The sequence below is a fragment of the Liolophura sinensis genome, chromosome 11 (assembly GCF_032854445.1).
Source record: "Liolophura sinensis isolate JHLJ2023 chromosome 11, CUHK_Ljap_v2, whole genome shotgun sequence".
NCBI lineage: Eukaryota > Metazoa > Mollusca > Polyplacophora > Chitonida > Chitonidae > Liolophura > Liolophura sinensis.
This window is the reverse complement of record NC_088305.1, coordinates 19,879,262-19,900,273: the sequence shown is the minus strand read 5'-3', so window position 1 is coordinate 19,900,273 and position 21,012 is coordinate 19,879,262. Positions and strand designations below refer to the sequence as shown.

The window sequence follows — 21,012 nt, the reverse complement described above, 5'->3', positions numbered from 1 at the left end:
CATGGAAGTGAAACTGTAGCTCAATACACAAAGTACCTGACCATTTACCTTAAAAAGGCTTCTAATGCAGAAAAATTTTGTAATTTACATTAATAAACGCAAATGCAGGGCATCCATAATGTAAATATCGCCTGTGAATGTAAAACAGAGTGTGCAAGTATCACCAGTAAATCCCACCGGTGAATATAGGACAGAGCATGTGAATATTACCGGTAAATCCCGTCTGTGAATACAGAACAGAGCGTGTGAGTATTATCAGTAAATCCCACTCGTGAACACAGAACAGAGCATGTGAGTATTACTGGTAAATCACGCCTGTGAATACAGAACAGAGCATGTGAGTATTACCAGTAAATCCCGCCTGTGAATACAGAACAGAGCATGTGAGTATTATCAGTAAATCCCGCCTGTGAATATAGAACAGAGCGTGTGAGTATTACCGGTAAATCACGCCTGTGAGTGCAGAACAGAACGTATGAGTATTACCAGTAAATCCCACCTGTGAATGTAAAACAGAGAATGTGAGTATTACTAGTAAATCCCGCCTATGAATGCAGAACAGAGCATGTGAGTATTACCAGTAAATCCCGCCGGTGAATACAGAACAGAGCATGTGAGTATTACCAGTAAATCCCGCCTGTGAATACAGAACAGAGCATGTGAGTATTACTAGTAAATCCCGCCTGTGAATGCAAAACAGAGCGTGAGTATTATCAGTAAATCCCGCCGGTGAATACAGAACAGAGCGTGTGAGTATTACCAGTAAATCCCGCCTGTGAATACAGAACAGAGCATGTGAGTATTACTAGTAAATCCCGCCTGTGAATACAGAACAGAGCGTGAGTATTATCAGTAAATCCCTCCTGTGAATGCAGAACAGAGGATGTGAGTATTACTAGTAAATCCCGCCTGTGAATACAGAACAGAGCGTGAGTATTATCAGTAAATCCCTCCTGTGAATGCAGAACAGAGTATGTGAGTATTACCGGTAAATTACGCCTGTGAATATAGAACAGAGCGTGCAAGTATCACCAGTAAATCCCGTCTGTGAATACAGAACAGAGCGTGAGTATTACCAGTAAATCTCGCCTATGAATATAGAACAGAGCGTGCAAGTATCACCAGTAAATCCCGTCTGTGAATACAGAACAGAGCGTGTGAGTATTACCAGTAAATCCCGCCTATGAATATAGAACAGAGCGTGCAAGTATCACCAGTAAATCCCGTCTGTGAATGCAGAACAGAGCGTGTGAGTATTACTAGTAAATCCCGCCGGTGAGTGCAGAGCAGAACGTGTGAGTATTACCAGTAAATCCCGCCGGTGAGTGCAGAGCAGAACGTGTGAGTATTACCAGTAAATCACGCCTGTGAGTGCAGAACAGAACGTATGAGTATTACCAGTAAATCCCGCCGGTGAATATAGAACAGAGCATGTGAGTATTACTAGTAAATCCCGCCTGTGAATACAGAACAGAGCGTGAGTATTATCAGTAAATCCCTCCTGTGAATGAACATTTACCTTAAAAAGGCTTCTAATGCAGAAAAGTCAGGAATTTTGTATTTACATTAATAAACACAAATACAGGGCATCAATAACATAAATATCGCCTGTGAATATAAAACAGAGCGGTGAATATAGGACAGAGCATGTGAGTATTACTGGTAAATCCCACCTGTGAGTGCAGAACAGAACGTGTGAGTATTACCAGTAAATCCTGCCCATGAATGTAAAACAGAGCGTGTGAGTATTACCAGTAAATCCTGCCCGTGAATGTAAAACAGAGCATGTGAGTATTACTAGTAAATCACGCCTGTGAATACAGAACAGAACGTGTGAGTACTACCAGTAAATCCCGCCGGTGTATATAGGACAGAGCATGTGAGTATTACCGGTAAATCACGCCTGTCAGTGCAGAACAGAACATGTGAGTATTACCAGTAAATCCCGCCCGTGAATGTAAAACAGAGTGTGTGAGTATTACCAGTAAATCTCACTTGTGAATATAGAACACAGCATGTGAGTATTACCAGTAAATCCCGCCTGTGAATGTAGAACACAGCGTGCGAGTATTACCAGTAAATCTCACTTGTGAATGTAGAACACAGCGTGCGAGTATTACCAGTAAATCTCACTTGTGAATATAGAACACAGCGTGTGAGTATTACCAGTAAATCTCACTTGTGAATATAGAACAGAGCATGTGAGTATTACCAGTAAATCTCACTTGTGAATACAGAACAGAGCGTGTGAGTATTACCAGTAAATCTCACTTGTGAATATAGAACAGAGCGTGTGAGTATTACCAGTAAATCTCACTTGTGAATATAGAACAGAGCGTGTGAGTATTACCAGTAAATCTCACTTGTGAATATAGAACAGAGCGTGTGAGTATTACCAGTAAATCTCACTTGTGAATATAGAACACAGCATGTGAGTATTACCAGTAAATCCCGCCTGTGCATATAGAACAACCTCTTGTACTCATCCATCCAGACTTCAGCCAGCCTCATAGAGTTGATCCCATGAGTGTCTTTGTTTCCTGATAACAAAGTTAAAACAAGTTTAAAAAAATCGTTGACTTTCGGTATAAACTGTGGAAGCTCGCCATTGGTCGAGGTTTTGACAGCACAACTGGTCTTAAAAGTTCATTTTTTAAAAACGTATTTTGGTGCATTTGAGCCGCTGATTCCGAATCTGCATTTATTTTTTGTCTATATCTGTAACTTTTTAAATATAGTCAAAAATATAAAATTTAGTTACGTAATTACAATGACTTGTAACTCAAAAACTATGGGAGCTCGAAATAGTTGTGCATTTGGATACAGTTCAGTTGTCTCCAATTTGACAGTGTACAGTAATAACTATGAGAGAGAATGACCTGGGTCCCAGTGGCAACTTCTTTGCAGTTCTAGTTTTATATGCTTTTTGTGTATACAACTAACTCTCCCTTAATCACACTATGCAGGTGTGATATCAAGTACAGATATACAGGCACCAGAACGTGGGACTGAAACATACAAATCAGTGTTCTTCAGTCTTGTTGGCATACCCTAATTCTTCAACCTTTTTGCAAACTCTAATTCTTCAACCTTTTTGCAAACTCTAATTCTTAGCCTTTTTGCAAACTCTAATTCTTCAACCTTTTTGCAAACTCTAATTCTTAGCAATTTTGCAAACTATAATTCTTCAACCTTTTTGCAAACTCTAATTCTTCAACCTTTTTGCAAACTCTAATTCTTCAGCCTTTTTGCAAACTCTAATTCTTCAACCTTTTTGCAAACTTTAATTCTTCAACCTTTTTGCAAACTCTAATTCTTCAACCTTTTTGCAAACTTTAATTCTTCAACCTTTTTGCAAACTTTAATTCTTCAACCTTTTTGCAAACTTTAATTCTTCAACCTTTTAAACCTCTGCATTCAATACTTTGAAACATTCTGAGAGAGCTAAGGGTATAGAGAAAATTTGCACACTTTTATGTAGCTTGCATCTATAATGACACAAACAAATTATATTTAATGTCATTTTCATAATAATTGTTTGCGTAAATTCCAAGCAAGAAAAGCAAAGTTTAAGATGTTTATTCAAGCATTTTTCAGAGATATTATTTTGTGCAGATAAATAAAATTATACTTTTGTAGAGTCCTGAAATTGACCAACCTAACCCATGTAGTTTTGTCTCCAAAGTCAAAATATAAAAGTTCATAAATCACAATGAAATTTACTCTTTCGCGTGAACTGGTTCAGGAATTAATGTTCTTGTGCATATAGCTGGGAGTAGTAGTGAACTCTTCAGTGTAAGGCGGTAACACTGATGTCTTGAGTATTAGCCTTGCCCTAAACAACAAGTTATTGGCCAATGATTTAAGAGGTCACATGTTCTATAATCCAGTGTATTATTAGTTTGGCTATGAGAAATTAATCCAAGCCAACAGCATAAAAACAAATTTTCTGAATCAATGCCGCAGCTAAAACCAGTGGTAATTAAAACACCAATCAAATAAATAAATGAACAAATCTTACCAGCTCTAAAAAAAGAGAATGCATGAACTTACCAGGAAATGTGTAGGGATGACTGGAGCGGAAAATATGGCCAACTCGTGAACATGGGATGAACTCGAGCGACCCGCCACACATCCACGTCTACAAGTGAACAATCAGGCCTGTTATTATGACTAACAGTATGTATATGTAACTGATACTGTAATTCTTCAACCTTTTCGCATGTTTGCAAGGTGTTTATTTAAACATATAAAGGTATTATTCTGTGTAGACTGATAAAATTATACTCTTTGTGAAGCCCTGAAATTGGCCAATCTAACCAATGTAGTTTTGTCTCCAAAACCAAATTATATAAAATGTGCAAAAACTGCACTGAAAGTTGCTCTTTCAAGTGTGAAAAGGATGATGGATTAGGGTATTTAGCAAAGCAAAATTGTCTTCATTTGTGTTTCAAGCCAGTCACTTCATCAATTTATACATTTCACTTGAAGTTTGATATATAAAAAAATCCACTTTCAGAAGCACATAAAGGCCTTAAAATGAAATATCAACAGTTCTTCTGGTAATAAATCATGCAAAACTTCACAAAAAAAAACTCTCATAAGGTGAATAAATCAATCAGATTCAAGCAAAAATGTGTCTCTTGAAAAATGATAAATTTACGTGAAGAGCAGTAACTGATATTCAGCAATGCAAAACTGCATGTCACTTCTGTTTCAAAGAAGCCACGTCATCAACATATACATATATTGCAAAAAAGTACAGAAACTTTGCACATTCAAATATAATCTTTCAGATTCTTAATTCTTAACATATTTTATGAATGACATTCAAATATCAATTTATAGTTTTCTTAGTCCCAATTTAAGTTTCAGATATAAAACAAACGAAAAGCCAAAATTCACACAAAAACATCCCAAATTATAATTATTTTTTCTTTTTTTTATACTGTGATAAAAACATGAAACCAATGGACTGAATTCAAAACTCCACTCAGACTTCAATCATGTTAATATTGATAGCACTGCACAGGCAAAATGAAGTAGGAGTTATCTACCCTGAATGAAATCTCCAGGTTTTCTCCTCCCCACACATCCATCCCAGGATCATACGCACCAATCTCAAAGAAAAACACACGACTGGCTGCAAACAGCCCTCCTGCCATTGTTGGGGATCTGAAAATCATATTATTCATAAGAATCATATTTAAGTATGCCAAAAGACAATATTAACTATTAATATTAATAAAATTATGAAAGAAAATGTACTGTACAAAGACAGTTATATGACCATGTATATGCTTCTTTACTGCTAAATTTAATGTACACTAACAATGCAGGATAAATGTAGTTTGTATAAAAAATAAATAAGTGAAAATTTGCCTGACAGGTTTGCACCTGTATAAAATCGTAACACAGAGTTAAATTTAACCTTACACAGTCAATATATACAATTTCAAAAGTAATATTTCAAAATATAGTGTTAAAAATAAGACAACTCAATTCCCCAGTTAAACCCCAATGATCAGCACCTCCAAAACCATAACCCCTAGCAGACATGCAAGGATTCTGTGAATGAATGTACAAGTTTTGTGTAGATTGTGACCTGTTCATATACCAAATGGAGTTTTACAGCCTTATGGGGCACCATTCATTAAAATGAGAAACCATAATCCAGGTTTCAGGGAATAAGGCATCCAATAAGGATAACAGGCCAGGGTTCTAGATAAGACACCTGATAAGGATAATGTGAAAAGGTTCCAGAAGACAAGAGACCTTATAAAAATAATAATGGGGCAAGGTTCCAGACAATAGGGTACTGTACCAGGAAAAGAATAATGGCATAAGGTTCTATACAAATAGGTACTTAATACATATAAAAATACATGTACTTGGACACAATAAGGATCCCAACAGAAATTACATAAAGATAATGGGACAAGGTTCCACACAATAAGGAACATTATAAACAGAGATAATTATTTGTTTCTTTATTTCTTTGTAGTTTTCGCCGTATTCAAGAATATTTCACTTGGACAATGGAAGCCAGCATTATGATGGAGGGAAACCGGAAGGAGCCCAGAGGAAACCCAGAACCATCCACAGGTTGCTGGTAGACCTTCCCTGGTATGAAGATAATGGGACAAGGTTCCACACAATAAGGACAAGGGGACGAGTTTCTAGAAGATAAGGAATTGTAATAAAATGATCAGGATGAGGTAAATACCATGCACTACCATACTTTATGGTTGCAGCTCCCATGTCGCCTTTGACACATTTTCCACTGAGTTTGAGTTTCAGGCTAAGGTAGTTCGAATATCACTCCTCGAGTCACCACTAACATGCCATAGAAACTACTACTGACCATTACGGAGCTGATTGAAGATACAATCATTACAGAGACATGACTGGATTTGAAGTTGTAAAAACAGCTAGGAGGAAATGTCAGTTAGGAGGAGAGATGTCAGTTATAAGAGATGTTAGTTAGATAAAGAGATGTCAGTTAGATGAAGAGATGTCAGTTAGACGAGATGTTAGTTAGATAAAGAGATGTTAGTTAGATAAAGAGATGTCAGTTAGATGAAGAGATGTCAGTTAGATGAAGAGATGTCAGTTAGCCGAAGAGATGTCACTAACCAGAGATGTCAGTTAAATAAAAAGATGTCAGTTAGATGAAGAAATGTCAGTTAGATGAGTAAGTGAGTGCTTGAGGTTTATAGTCATACTTAACAATTTTCAGTCATATGATGATGATAAGTTAGATAAAGAGATGTCAGTTAGATGAAGAAATGTCAGTTAGATGAGTAAGTGAGCGCTTGAGGTTTAATTTCATACTTAACAATTTTCAGTCATATGATGATGATAAGTTAGATAAAGAGATGTCAGTTAGATGAAGAAATGTCAGTTAGATGAGTAAGTGAGCGCTTGAGGTTTAATTTCATACTTAACAATTTTCAGTCATATGATGATGATAAGTTAGATAAAGAGATGTCAGTTAGATGAAGAAATGTCAGTTAGATGAGTAAGTGAGCGCTTGAGGTTTAATTTCATACTTAACAATTTTCAGTCATATGATGATGATAAGTTAGATAAAGAGATGTCAGTTAGATGAAGAAATGTCAGTTAGATGAGTAAGTGAGCGCTTGAGGTTTAATTTCATACTTAACAATTTTCAGTCATATGATGATGATAAGTTAGATAAAGAGATGTCAGTTAGATGAAGAAATGTCAGTTAATGTATGAAGAAATGTCAGTTAGATGAAGAAATGTCAGTTGAATTAAAATATGTCGGTTTACACAAGAGATTTTAATCAAGATCATGAGTTCAAGACTGACTTGAGCCAATATCTTTTGTTACATTATCTTTAAGCCATTAGCATTGTTTTTCATCTGGTATAGTTTTTAGTGGCCACAGTCTTCCACTGATGCTTATTGCATTTCTTTTTTTGCACTGAGGTACATTTTTCTTCAGAGCAGAAGGCACTCTTGGAGTGCAAACTTCTGTTTCACATAAATCCCCTCAGTGCTTACATGACTGAAAAAGAACACCACTACAATTATTCACTGAATTGTTGTTATCACACCCCTTACACATGACCAGGAGTGTGACAAGTACACCTTTTGTTACAGGAGTGTGATTAGCACACCTTTTGGTACTGGAGTGTGATCAGCACACCTTTTGTTACAGGAGTGTGATCAGCACACCTTTTGTTACAGGAGTGTGATTAGCACACCTTTTGCTACAGGAGTGTGATTAGCACACCTTTTGTTACAGGAGTGTGATTAGCACACCTTTTGTTACAGGAGTGTGACTAGCACACCTTTTGTTACAGGAGTGTGATCAGCACACCTTTTGCTACAGGAGTGTGATTAGCACACCTTTTGTTACAGGAGTGTGACTAGCACACCTTTTGTTACAGGAGTGTGATCAGCACACCTTTTGTTACAGGAGTGTGATTAGCACACCTTTTGCTACAGGAGTGTGATTAGCACACCGTTTGCTACAGGAGTGTGATTAGCACACCTTTTGTTACAGGAGTGTGACAAGCACAACTTTTGTTACAGGAGTGTGATTAGCACACCTTTTGTTACAAGAGTGTGATTAGCACACCTCTTGGTACAGGAGTGTGACTAGCACATCTTTTGTTACAGGAGTGTGATTAGCACACCTTTTGTTACAGGATTGTTTTTGGTGTTAGAGTGTGGTAGCATTGAAAGACCTGAAAGTCCTGCATCAGACCTGAGACATGGATCACAACCAAGGTTTGACGGATTAGTACTGTTCCCATGGCCAACCTATCTATAAAAATTTCATCCAAATCCCCGGTTAATTTTTTTTAGTAAAGCTACTCCAAAGAGAAACACAGGCAGACAAAAAAATAGCAGAGGTAAAGAAATAAAACGGAAAATATGGGGTGTGTCACTTCATCTGACCATCTCCTGAGGTTTATGTCAAAGGATATTACTCCCTCGCTACGAAATCTTAAAAGAAAAGACAACAACAGACCAAATGTATGCATGAATAACATATTCCACATAAGTTTTTGAAAGTATACCTTTTTACTTTTGTGATGTTGCATACCTGAGCTATCACAGTTCAAAGTCCACAAATCACATGCATTGAGAAAACAAAAAGCTTTGCCACCTTGTCAATTTTGACCAATCATATGTGAGTTATCTCTAAAATAAGAGAACAGCTGTTTCTGCTCACATCCCTGAACCCTCGTTTGCCTTAACCATGTGTGCTGGGGTATGTGTGATGCGTTAACCATGTGTGCCTGGGGTAGGTGTGATGCCTTAACCATGTGTGCCTGGGGTATGTGTGATGCGTTAACCATGTGTGCCTGGGGTAGGTGTGATGAGTTAACCATGTGTGCTTGGTGTATGCGTGATGTATTAACCATGTGTGCCTGGGGTATGCGTGATGTGTTAACCATGTGTGCCTGGGGTATGTGTGATGTGTTAACCAGTGTGTGCATGGGGTATGCGTGATGCATTAACCATGTGTGCCTGGGGCATGCGTGATGCGCTAACCATGTGTGCCTGGGGCATGCGTGATATGTTAGCCATGTGCACATTGGATATGAGTGCTGGGTTAACCACATGTGCCTGGGGTACGAGTGCTGGGTTAATCATGAGTGCCTGGGGTATGCATGATGGGTTAACCATGTGTGCCTGGGGTATGCATGATGGGTTAACCATGTGTGGCTGGGGTATGCGTGATGCGTTAACCATGTGTGCCTGGGGTACAAGTGATGGGTTAACCACGTGTGCCTGGGTTATGCGTGATGTGTTAGCCATGTGAGCCTGGGGCATGCGTGATGTGTTAACCATGTGTGCCTGGGGTATGCGTGATGCGTTAACCATGTGTGCCTGGGGTACGTGTGGTGCGTTAACCACGTGTGCCTGGGGTACGAGTGATGTGTTAACCAGTGTGTGCCTGGGGTACGAGTAATGGGTTAACCACGTGTGCCTGGGGTACGAGTGATGGGTTAACCACGTGTGCCTGGGGTACGAGTGATGGGTTAACCACGAGTGCCTGGGGCATGCGTGATGTGTTAACCATGTGTGCCTGGGGTACGAGTGATGTGTTAACCAGTGTGTGCCTGGGGTACGAGTGATGGGTTAACCACATGTGCCTGGGGCATGCGTGATGTGTTAACCATGTGTGCCTGGGGTATGGTGGTGCGTTAACCATGTGTGCCTGGGGTACGAGTGATGGGTTAACCACGTGTGCCTGGGGTATGCGTGATGCGTTAACCATGTGTGCCTGGGGTACGAGTGATGGGTTAACCACGTGTGCCTGGGGTATGAGTGATGGGTTAACCACGTGTGCCTGGGGCATGCGTGATGTGTTAACCATGTGTGCCTGGGGTACGGGTGATGCGTTAACCATGTGTGCCTGGGGCATGCGTGGTGCGTTAACCATGTGTGCCTGGGGCATGCATGATGTGTTAACCATGTGTGCCTGGGGTATGATGGTGCGTTCACCATGTGTGCCTGGGGCATGCGTGGTGTGTTAACCATGTGTGCCTGGGGCATGCGTGATGTGTTAACCATGTGCGCCTGGGGTATGGTGGTGCGTTAACCATGTGTGCCTGGGGTATGTGTGATGCGCTAACCATGTGTGCCTGGGGTATGCGTGATGCGCTAACCATGTGTGCCTGGGGTATGCGTGATGTGTTAACCATGTGTGCCTGGGGTACGGGTGATGCGTTAACCATGTGTGCCTGGGGTATGCGTGATGTGTTAACCATGTGTTCCTGGGGTATGTGTGATATGTTAACCAGTGTGTGCCCGGGGCATGCATGATGCGTTAACCATGTGTGCCTGGGGTATGTGTGATGTGTTAACCATATGTGCCTGGGGTACGGGTGATGCGTTAACCATGTGTGCCTGGGGTATGCGTGATGCGTTAACCATGTGTGCCTGGGGCATGCGTGATGTGTTAACCATGTGTGGCTGGGGTATGCAGGATGCATTAACCATGTGTGCCTGGGGTATGCGTGATGTGTTAACCATGTGTGCCTGGGGTATGTGTGGTACGTTAACCATGTGTGCCTGGGTTACGAGTGATGCGTTAACTATGTGTGCCTGGGGCATGCGTGATGTGTTAACCATGTGTGGCTGGGGTATGCAGGATGCATTAACCATGTGTGCCTGGGGTATACGTGATGGGTTAACCATGTGTTCCTGGGGTATGTGTGATGGGTTAACCACGTGTGCCTGGGGTATGTGTGGTGCGTTAACCATGTCTGCCTGGTGCGTTAACCATGTGTGCCTGGGGTACGCGTGGTGCGTTAACCATGTCTGCCTGGTGCGTTAACCATGTGTGCCTGGGGTATGTGTGATGTATTAACCATGCGCACCTGGGGTACGCGTGGTGCGTTAACCATGTGTTCCTGGGGTATATGTGATGTGTTAACCATGTGTGCCTGGGGTACGGGTGATGCGTTAACCATGTGTGCCTGGGGTATGTGTGATGTGTTAACCATGTGTGCCTGGGGTATGTGTGATGCGTTAACCATGTGTGCCTGGGGTACGAGTGATGGGTTAACCATGTGTGCCTGGGGTATGTGTGATGTGTTAACCATTTGTTCCTTGGGTACGCGTGATGTGTTAACCGTGTGTGCCTGGGGTATGTGTGATGTGTTAACCATGTGTGCCTGGGGTATGCGTGGTGCGTTAACCATGTGTGCCTGGGGTACGAGTGATGGGTTAACCATGTGTGCCTGGGGTATGCGTGATGTGTTAACCATGTATGCCTGGGCTGTGAGTGATGTGTTAACCATGTGTGCCTGGGGCATGCGTAATGTATTAACCATGTGTGCCTGGGGTATGAGTTATGTGTTAACCATGTATGCCTGGGGTGTGAGTGATGTGTTAACCATGTGTGCCTGGGGTACGCGTGCTGTGTTAACCATGTGCGCCTGGGGTATGAGTGATGTGTTAACCATGTGTGCCTGGGGTACGAGTGATGTGTTAACCATGTGCGCCTGAGATACGAGTGATGCATTAACCGTGTGTGCCTGGGGTATGTGTGATGTGTTAACCATGTGTGCCTGGGGTACACATGATATGTTAACCATGTGCACCTGGGATACGACTGATGCGTTAACCATTTGTTCCTGGCGTATGCGTGGTGCGTTAACCATGTGTGCCTGGGGTATGTTTGATGCGTTAACCATGTGTGCCTGGGGTATGTGTGATGCGTTAACCATGTGTGCCTGGGGTATGCATGATGCGTTAACCATGTGTGCCTTGGGTATGGGTGGTTCGTTAACCATGTGTGCCTGGGGTATGAGTGATGCGTTAACCATGTGTGCCTGGGGTATGTGTGGTGTGTTAACCATATGTGCCTGGGATACGAGTGATGTGTTAACCATGTGTGCCTGGGGTACGCGTGCTGTGTTAACCATGTGCGCCTGGGGTATGAGTGATGTGTTAACCATGTGTGCCTGGGGTACGCGTGCTGTGTTAACCATGTGCGCCTGGGGTATGAGTGATGTGTTAACCATGTGTGCCTGGGGTACGAGTGATGTGTTAACCATGTGCGCCTGAGATACGAGTGATGCATTAACCGTGTGTGCCTGGGGTATGTGTGATGTGTTAACCATGTGTGCCTGGGGTACACATGATATGTTAACCATGTGCATCTGGGATACGAGTGATGCGTTAACCATTTGTTCCTGGCGTATGCGTGATGCGTTAACCATGTGTGCCTGGGGTATGCATGATGCGTTAACCATGTGTGCCTGGGGTATGTTTGATGCGTTAACCATGTGTGCCTGGGGTACGCGTGCTGTGTTAACCATGTGTGCCTGGGGTATGTGTGATGCGTTAACTATGTGTGCCTTGGGTATGGGTGGTGCATTAACCATGTGTGCCTGGGGTATGCATGATGCGTTAACCATGTGTGCCTTGGGTATGGGTGGTTCGTTAACCATGAGTGCCTGGGGCATGCGTAATGTATTAACCATGTGTGCCTGGGGTATGAGTTATGTGTTAACCATGTATGCCTGGGGTGTGAGTGATGTGTTAACCATGTGTGCCTGGGGTACGCGTGCTGTGTTAACCATGTGCGCCTGGGGTATGAGTGATATGTTAACCATGTGTGCCTGGGGTACGAGTGATGTGTTAACCATGTGCGCCTGAGATACGAGTGATGCATTAACCGTGTGTGCCTGGGGTATGTGTGATGTGTTAACCATGTGTGCCTGGGGTACACATGATATGTTAACCATGTGCACCTGGGATACGAGTGATGCGTTAACCATTTGTTCCTGGCGTATGCGTGGTGCGTTAACCATGTGTGCCTGGGGTATGTTTGATGCGTTAACCATGTGTGCCTGGGGTATGTGTGATGCGTTAACCATGTGTGCCTGGGGTATGTGTGGTGTGTTAACCATGTGTGCCTGGGGTATGTGTGATGTGCTAACCATGTGTGCCTGGGGTATGCATGATGCGTTAACCATGTGTGCCTTGGGTATGGGTGGTTCGTTAACCATGTGTGCCTAGGGTATGTTTGATGCGTTAACCATGTGTGCCTTGGGTATCTGTGATGCGTTAACCATGTGTGCCTGGGGTATGTGTGGTGTGTTAACCATGTGTGCCTGGGGTATGTGTGATGTGTTAACCATGTGTGCCTGGGGTATGGGTGGTGCATTAACCATGTGTGTCTTGGGTATGTGTGATGCGTTAACCATGTGTGTCTGGGGTATGTTTGATGCGTTAACCATGTGTGCCTTGGGTATGTGTGATGCGTTAACCATGTGTGCCTGGGGTATGTGTGATGTGTTAACCATGTGTGCCTGGGGTATGTGTGATGTGTTAACCATATGTGCCTGGGGTATGCGTGATGTGTTAACCATGTGTGCCTGGGGTATGCATGATTTGTTAACCATGTGTGCCTGGGGTATGCATGGTGCGTTAACCATGTGTGCCTGGGGTATGCGTGATGTGTTAACCATGTGTGCCTGGGGTATGCGTGATGTGTTAACCATGTGTGCCTGGGGTATGCATGATTTGTTAACCATGTGTGCCTGGGGCATGAGTGATGGGTTAACCATGTGTTCCTGGGGTATGTGTGATGTGTTAAACAAGTGTGCATGGGGTATGAGTGATGGGTTAACCATGTGTGCCTGGGGTATGCATGATTTGTTAACCATGTGTGCCTGGGGCATGAGTGATGGGTTAACCATGTGTTCCTGGGGTATGTGTGATGTGTTAAACAAGTGTGCATGGGGTATGAGTGATGGGTTAACCATGTGTGCCTGGGGTATGCATGATTTGTTAACCATGTGTTCCTGGGGTATGTGTGATGTGTTAAACATGTGTGCATGGGGTATGAGTGATGGGTTAACCATGTGTGCCTGGGGCATGAGTGATGTGTTAACCATGTGTGCCTGAGGTATGCGTGTTGTGTTAACCATGTGTTCCTGGGGTATGTGTGTTGTGTTAACCATGTGTTCCTGGGGTATGTGTGATATGTTAACCATGTGTGCCTGGGGTATGTGTGATGGGTTAAACAAGTGTGCATGGGGTATGAGTGATGGGTTAACCATGTGTGCCTGGGGTATGCATGATTTGTTAACCATGTGTTCCTGGGGTATGTGTGATGTGTTAACCATGTGTGCCTGGGGCATGAGCGATGGGTTAACCATGTGTTCCTGGGGTATGTGTGATGTGTTAAACATGTGTGCAAGGGGTATGTGTGATGCGTTAACCATGTGTGCCTGGGGTATGTGTGGTGTGTTAACCATGTGTGCCTGGGGTATGCGTGATGTGTTAACCATGTGTGCCTGGGGTATGCATGATTTGTTAACCATGTGTGCCTGGGGTATGCATGGTGCGTTAACCATGTGTGCCTGGGGTATGCGTGATGTGTTAACCATGTGTGCCTGGGGTATGCGTGATGTGTTAACCATGTGTGCCTGGGGTATGCATGATTTGTTAACCATGTGTGCCTGGGGTATGTGTGGTGTGTTAACCATGTGTGCTGGGGTATGCGTGATGTGTTAACCATGTGTGCCTGGGGTATGCGTGATGTGTTAACCATGTGTGCCTGGGGTATGCATGATTTGTTAACCATGTGTGCCTGGGGTATGTGTGGTGTGTTAACCATGTGTGCTGGGGTATGCATGATTTGTTAACCATGTGTGCCTGGGGTATGCATGGTGCGTTAACCATGTCTGCCTGGGGCATGCATGATGTGTTAACCATGTGTGCCTGGGGTATGCGTGATGTGTTAACCATGTGTGCCTGGGGTATGTGTGATGTGTTAACCATGTGTGCATGGGGTATGTGTGATGTGCTAACCAGTGTGTGCCTGGGGTATGTGTGATGTGCTAACCAGTGTATGCCTGGGGTATGCGTGATGCGTTAACCATGTGTGCCTGGGGTATGCGTGATGTGTTAACCATGTGTGCCTGGGGTATGTGGTACGTTAACCATGTGTGCCTGGGTTACGAGTGATGCGTTAACTATGTGTGCCTGGGGCATGCGTGATGTGTTAACCATGTGTGGCTGGGGTATGCAGGATGCATTAACCATGTGTGCCTGGGGTATACGTGATGGGTTAACCATGTGTTCCTGGGGTATGTGTGATGGGTTAACCATGTGTGCCTGGGGTATGTGTGGTGCGTTAACCATGTCTGCCTGGTGCGTTAACCATGTGTGCCTGGGGTACGCGTGGTGCGTTAACCATGTCTGCCTGGTGCGTTAACCATGTGTGCCTGGGGTATGTGTGATGTATTAACCATGCGCACCTGGGGTACGCGTGGTGCGTTAACCATGTGTTCCTGGGGTATATGTGATGTGTTAACCATGTGTGCCTGGGGTACGGGTGATGCGTTAACCATGTGTGCCTGGGGTATGTGTGATGTGTTAACCATGTGTGCCTGGGGTATGTGTGATGCGTTAACCATGTGTGCCTGGGGTACGAGTGATGGGTTAACCATGTGTGCCTGGGGTATGTGTGATGTGTTAACCATATGTGCCTGGGGTATGTGTGATGTGTTAACCATTTGTTCCTTGGGTACGCGTGATGTGTTAACCGTGTGTGCCTGGGGTATGTGTGATGTGTTAACCATGTGTGCCTGGGGTATGCGTGGTGCGTTAACCATGTGTGCCTGGGGTACGAGTGATGGGTTAACCATGTGTGCCTGGGGTATGCGTGATGTGTTAACCATGTATGCCTGGGCTGTGAGTGATGTGTTAACCATGTGTGCCTGGGGCATGCGTAATGTATTAACCATGTGTGCCTGGGGTATGAGTTATGTGTTAACCATGTATGCCTGGGGTGTGAGTGATGTGTTAACCATGTGTGCCTGGGGTACGGGTGCTGTGTTAACCATGTGCGCCTGGGGTATGAGTGATGTGTTAACCATGTGTGCCTGGGGTACGAGTGATGTGTTAACCATGTGCGCCTGAGATACGAGTGATGCATTAACCGTGTGTGCCTGGGGTATGTGTGATGTGTTAACCATGTGTGCCTGGGGTACACATGATATGTTAACCATGTGCACCTGGGATACGAGTGATGCGTTAACCATTTGTTCCTGGCGTATGCGTGGTGCGTTAACCATGTGTGCCTGGGGTATGTTTGATGCGTTAACCATGTGTGCCTGGGGTATGTGTGATGCGTTAACCATGTGTGCCTGGGGTATGCATGATGCGTTAACCATGTGTGCCTTGGGTATGGGTGGTTCGTTAACCATGTGTGCCTGGGGTATGAGTGATGCGTTAACCATGTGTGCCTGGGGTATGTGTGGTGTGTTAACCATATGTGCCTGGGATACGAGTGATGTGTTAACCATGTGTGCCTGGGGTACGCGTGCTGTGTTAACCATGTGCGCCTGGGGTATGAGTGATGTGTTAACCATGTGTGCCTGGGGTACGCGTGCTGTGTTAACCATGTGCGCCTGGGGTATGAGTGATGTGTTAACCATGTGTGCCTGGGGTACGAGTGATGTGTTAACCATGTGCGCCTGAGATACGAGTGATGCATTAACCGTGTGTGCCTGGGGTATGTGTGATGTGTTAACCATGTGTGCCTGGGGTACACATGATATGTTAACCATGTGCACCTGGGATACGAGTGATGCGTTAACCATTTGTTCCTGGCGTATGCGTGGTGCGTTAACCATGTGTGCCTGGGGTATGTTTGATGCGTTAACCATGTGTGCCTGGGGTATGCATGATGCGTTAACCATGTGTGCTTTGGGTATGGGTGGTTCGTTAACCATGTGTGCCTGGGGTATGTGTGATGCGTTAACCATGTGTGCCTGGGGTATGCATGATGCGTTAACCATGTGTGCCTTGGGTATGGGTGGTTCGTTAACCATGTGTGCCTGGGGTATGCATGATGCGTTAACCATGTGTGCCTTGGGTATGGGTGGTTCGTTAACCATGTGTGCCTGGGGTATGCATGATGCGTTAACCATGTGTGCCTTGGGTATGGGTGGTTCGTTAACCATGAGTGCCTGGGGCATGCGTAATGTATTAACCATGTGTGCCTGGGGTATGAGTTATGTGTTAACCATGTATGCCTGGGGTGTGAGTGATGTGTTAACCATGTGTGCCTGGGGTACGCGTGCTGTGTTAACCATGTGCGCCTGGGGTATGAGTGATGTGTTAACCATGTGTGCCTGGGGTACGAGTGATGTGTTAACCATGTGCGCCTGAGATACGAGTGATGCATTAACCGTGTGTGCCTGGGGTATGTGTGATGTGTTAACCATGTGTGCCTGGGGTACACATGATATGTTAACCATGTGCACCTGGGATACGAGTGATGCGTTAACCATTTGTTCCTGGCGTATGCGTGGTGCGTTAACCATGTGTGCCTGGGGTATGTTTGATGCGTTAACCATGTGTGCCTGGGGTACGTGTGATGCGTTAACCATGTGTGCCTGGGGTATGCATGATGCGTTAACCATGTGTGCCTTGGGTATGGGTGGTTCGTTAACCATGTGTGCCTGGGGTATGTGTGATGCGTTAACCATGTGTGCCTTGGGTATCTGTGATGCGTTAACCATGTGTGCCTGGGGTATGTGTGGTGCGTTAACCATGTGTGCCTGGGGTATGTGTGATGTGTTAACCATGTGTGCCTGGGGTATGGGTGGTGCGTTAACCATGTGTGTCTTGGGTATGTGTGATGCGTTAACCATGTGTGCCTGGGGTATGTGTGATGTGTTAACCATGTGTGCCTGGGGTATGTGTGATGTGTTAACCATATGTGCCTGGGGTATGCGTGATGTGTTAACCATGTGTGCCTGGGGTATGCGTGATGTGTTAACCATGTGTGCCTGGGGTATGCATGATTTGTTAACCATGTGTGCCTGGGGCATGAGTGATGGGTTAACCATGTGTTCCTGGGGTATGTGTGATGTTTTAAACAAGTGTGCATGGGGTATGAGTGATGGGTTAACCATGTGTGCCTGGGGTATGCATGATTTGTTAACCATGTGTGCCTGGGGCATGAGTGATGGGTTAACCATGTGTTCCTGGGGTATGTGTGATGTGTTAAACAAGTGTGCATGGGGTATGAGTGATGGGTTAACCATGTGTGCCTGGGGTATGCATGATTTGTTAACCATGTGTTCCTGGGGTATGTGTGATGTGTTAAACATGTGTGCATGGGGTATGAGTGATGGGTTAACCATGTGTGCCTGGGGCATGAGTGATGTGTTAACCATGTGTGCCTGAGGTATGCGTGTTGTGTTAACCATGTGTTCCTGGGGTATGTGTGTTGTGTTAACCATGTGTTCCTGGGGTATGTGTGATATGTTAACCATGTGTGCCTGGGGTATGTGTGATGGGTTAAACAAGTGTGCATGGGGTATGAGTGATGGGTTAACCATGTGTGCCTGGGGTATGCATGATTTGTTAACCATGTGTTCCTGGGGTATGTGTGATGTGTTAACCATGTGTGCCTGGGGCATGAGTGATGGGTTAACCATGTGTTCCTGGGGTATGTGTGATGTGTTAAACATGTGTGCAAGGGGTATGTGTGATGCGTTAACCATGTGTGCCTGGGGTATGTGTGGTGTGTTAACCATGTGTGCCTGGGGTATGCGTGATGTGTTAACCATGTGTGCCTGGGGTATGCATGATTTGTTAACCATGTGTGCCTGGGGTATGCATGGTGCGTTAACCATGTGTGCCTGGGGTATGCGTGATGTGTTAACCATGTGTGCCTGGGGTATGCGTGATGTGTTAACCATGTGTGCCTGGGGTATGCATGATTTGTTAACCATGTGTGCCTGGGGTATGTGTGGTGTGTTAACCATGTGTGCTGGGGTATGCGTGATGTGTTAACCATGTGTGCCTGGGGTATGCGTGATGTGTTAACCATGTGTGCCTGGGGTATGCATGATTTGTTAACCATGTGTGCCTGGGGTATGCATGGTGCGTTAACCATGTCTGCCTGGGGCATGCATGATGTGTTAACCATGTGTGCCTGGGGTATGCGTGATGTGTTAACCATGTGTGCCTGGGGTATGTGTGATGTGTTAACCATGTGTGCATGGGGTATGTGTGATGTGCTAACCAGTGTGTGCCTGGGGTATGTGTGATGCGCTAACCATGTGTGCCTGGGGTATGTGTGATGTGTTAACCAGTGTGTGCCTGGGGTATGTGTGTTGTGTTAACCATGTGTGCCTGGGGTATGTGTGATGTGCTAACCAGTGTATGCCTGGGGTATGTGTGATGTGCTAACCAGTGTGTGCCTGGGGTATGTGTGTTGTGTTAACCATGTGTGCCTGGGGTATGTGTGATGTGCTAACCAGTGTATGCCTGGGGTATGTGTGATGTGCTAACCAGTGTGTGCCTGGGGTATGGTGGTGCGTTAACCATGTGTGCCTGGGGTATGCGTGATGTGTTAACCATGTGCGCCTGGGATACAAGTGAAGGGGTAACCATGTGTGCCTGGGATACGAGTGATGGGTTGACCATGTGTGCCTGGGTTATGCGTGATGAGATATCGTATTTCCAGTTGCTTTAACATCATGCAACCAATGTCATCATAAGAACTCCAGATTAAAAACTTTTACTGAGTTACTAAGCATATGATTGTGGCCGTTAAGGTGTGTTTCCAGCTCTCTTCCTACAGAACTCCCATAATGATATTTTTGTCATTTCATTTAATATTACAACCCATCCAGGGTGTTCAAAAAGGGCAAATAGCAGGCTGCAGACAGCTGTCTACTGTTGTCCCCATACCTGCCTACTTTGAATATTCTTAGTATTTAAATTAACAGTAATTGTGACATAATTACTTTCAATTCAGCCGCCTAGTTTTGAACTCTGACCTCCTTCTCTAATTCTAAATGAAAACCCTGCTCATCAAAACACCCAGCACCATTTGATTAAAAATTAGCTCTACTTTTTGATGTGATTACTGTGTCATTAAGTTCACAGGAAATGAAAAAAGGGTTTTAGGTAGAACACAAATCCAACTACAGAAAACTGCCCAATTTTCCAAATTGTGATCTACAGATTTTAGCCACACATCCCGACGATTCTCCACTCAATCTCCAAGCCTACCTAATGGGATCAGTTATTTGTTTAGGCTGATTCAAGTCATTGCCAATAGGGGGTGCTGTTATCCACGTAAAGTTCAAGCTCCAGCTGAAGCCCCCTACAGCAATGCTCCCGTTTGAGGGATATTCCAGAGAGCTTGCGTTGATGGCGTCTGGTATAGGACAAAGGATGGCACTGGGATTCTCTTGGATACGAAATAATATTGGTTCCAGCCTGTGAGCAAGGACCAATCAAAAGTCACTATTTGAAAAAATTTGCATATCTGTAAAAAACCCTGCCCTAAAGCACTCTGTGCCTCCATAGGACAGAAATCAGACATGTTAATTAACCCTTGCCCTAACCCGTGCCCCTCCCTTATTAAGTGCTAATACTGACTAATCCCCAACCCTACATCTCCACTAAGCTGTAACTAGAAGTAGCAAGACTTGATTACCGCATTGGGTCAGTGCTGTGTTTTCTCCTGTCTTTTTCTTGCTGTGGGATAGGACGCCATGAAAAGTGCAAACTCCACCAAAAGCCACCCACCGAGTAGCTCCCGGAACCATGGTAACCAATTGTGTGCGAGTCAATCAGATCGATTTCTGGACAAAGAACCGCTCTGCGATCTTCTTTGATTCTTGCCAGTAAAGGTTCAAGCCTAAGCAAACAGTTCTGTTGTCTTTGTGGGTTTTTTTTTTTTCAGTTCAAAAACATGTTTACAAATTAAAGACATTTTCTCAACTCCTTGAGAAAGCTATCAAACAAATATGGATTCATAAATGTATGCTTTCCAAAACTGAAGAATATTTCATTACTCTTTTAAACCACTTTATTTATTTATTTAATTTGTATTTTACTGTCTACTGCAGAACATTTCACTTGAACAATGGCTGCCAGCATTATGGTTAGAGGAAACCGGGTGGAATCCATGCGGGAAACCCAAGACAGTTGCTGTAATACACACTTGAATCATAAAATCGCAGACATTCG

General features: G+C 44.2%; 1 protein-coding gene across 2 annotated transcripts in view; it reads right to left on the bottom strand.

Moving 5' to 3' along the window:
- The window catches only part of LOC135478072 (probable N-acetylgalactosaminyltransferase 9), a 42,470-nt gene that overhangs the window by 9,491 nt on the left and 11,967 nt on the right, over window positions 1-21,012 (bottom strand). The window contains exons 4-8 of one of the 2 annotated variants that reach the window (XM_064758340.1): window positions 20,477-20,680; window positions 20,047-20,256; window positions 5,058-5,175; window positions 4,054-4,141; window positions 2,443-2,540 (exon numbers count right to left, since the gene is read on the bottom strand). In XM_064758340.1, the coding sequence (XP_064614410.1) occupies window positions 2,443-2,540; window positions 4,054-4,141; window positions 5,058-5,175; window positions 20,047-20,256; window positions 20,477-20,680 (718 nt within the window). The remainder of the gene's footprint in view (window positions 1-2,442; window positions 2,541-4,053; window positions 4,142-5,057; window positions 5,176-20,046; window positions 20,257-20,476; window positions 20,681-21,012) is intronic. The other variant, XM_064758339.1, reaches the window with a different exon arrangement.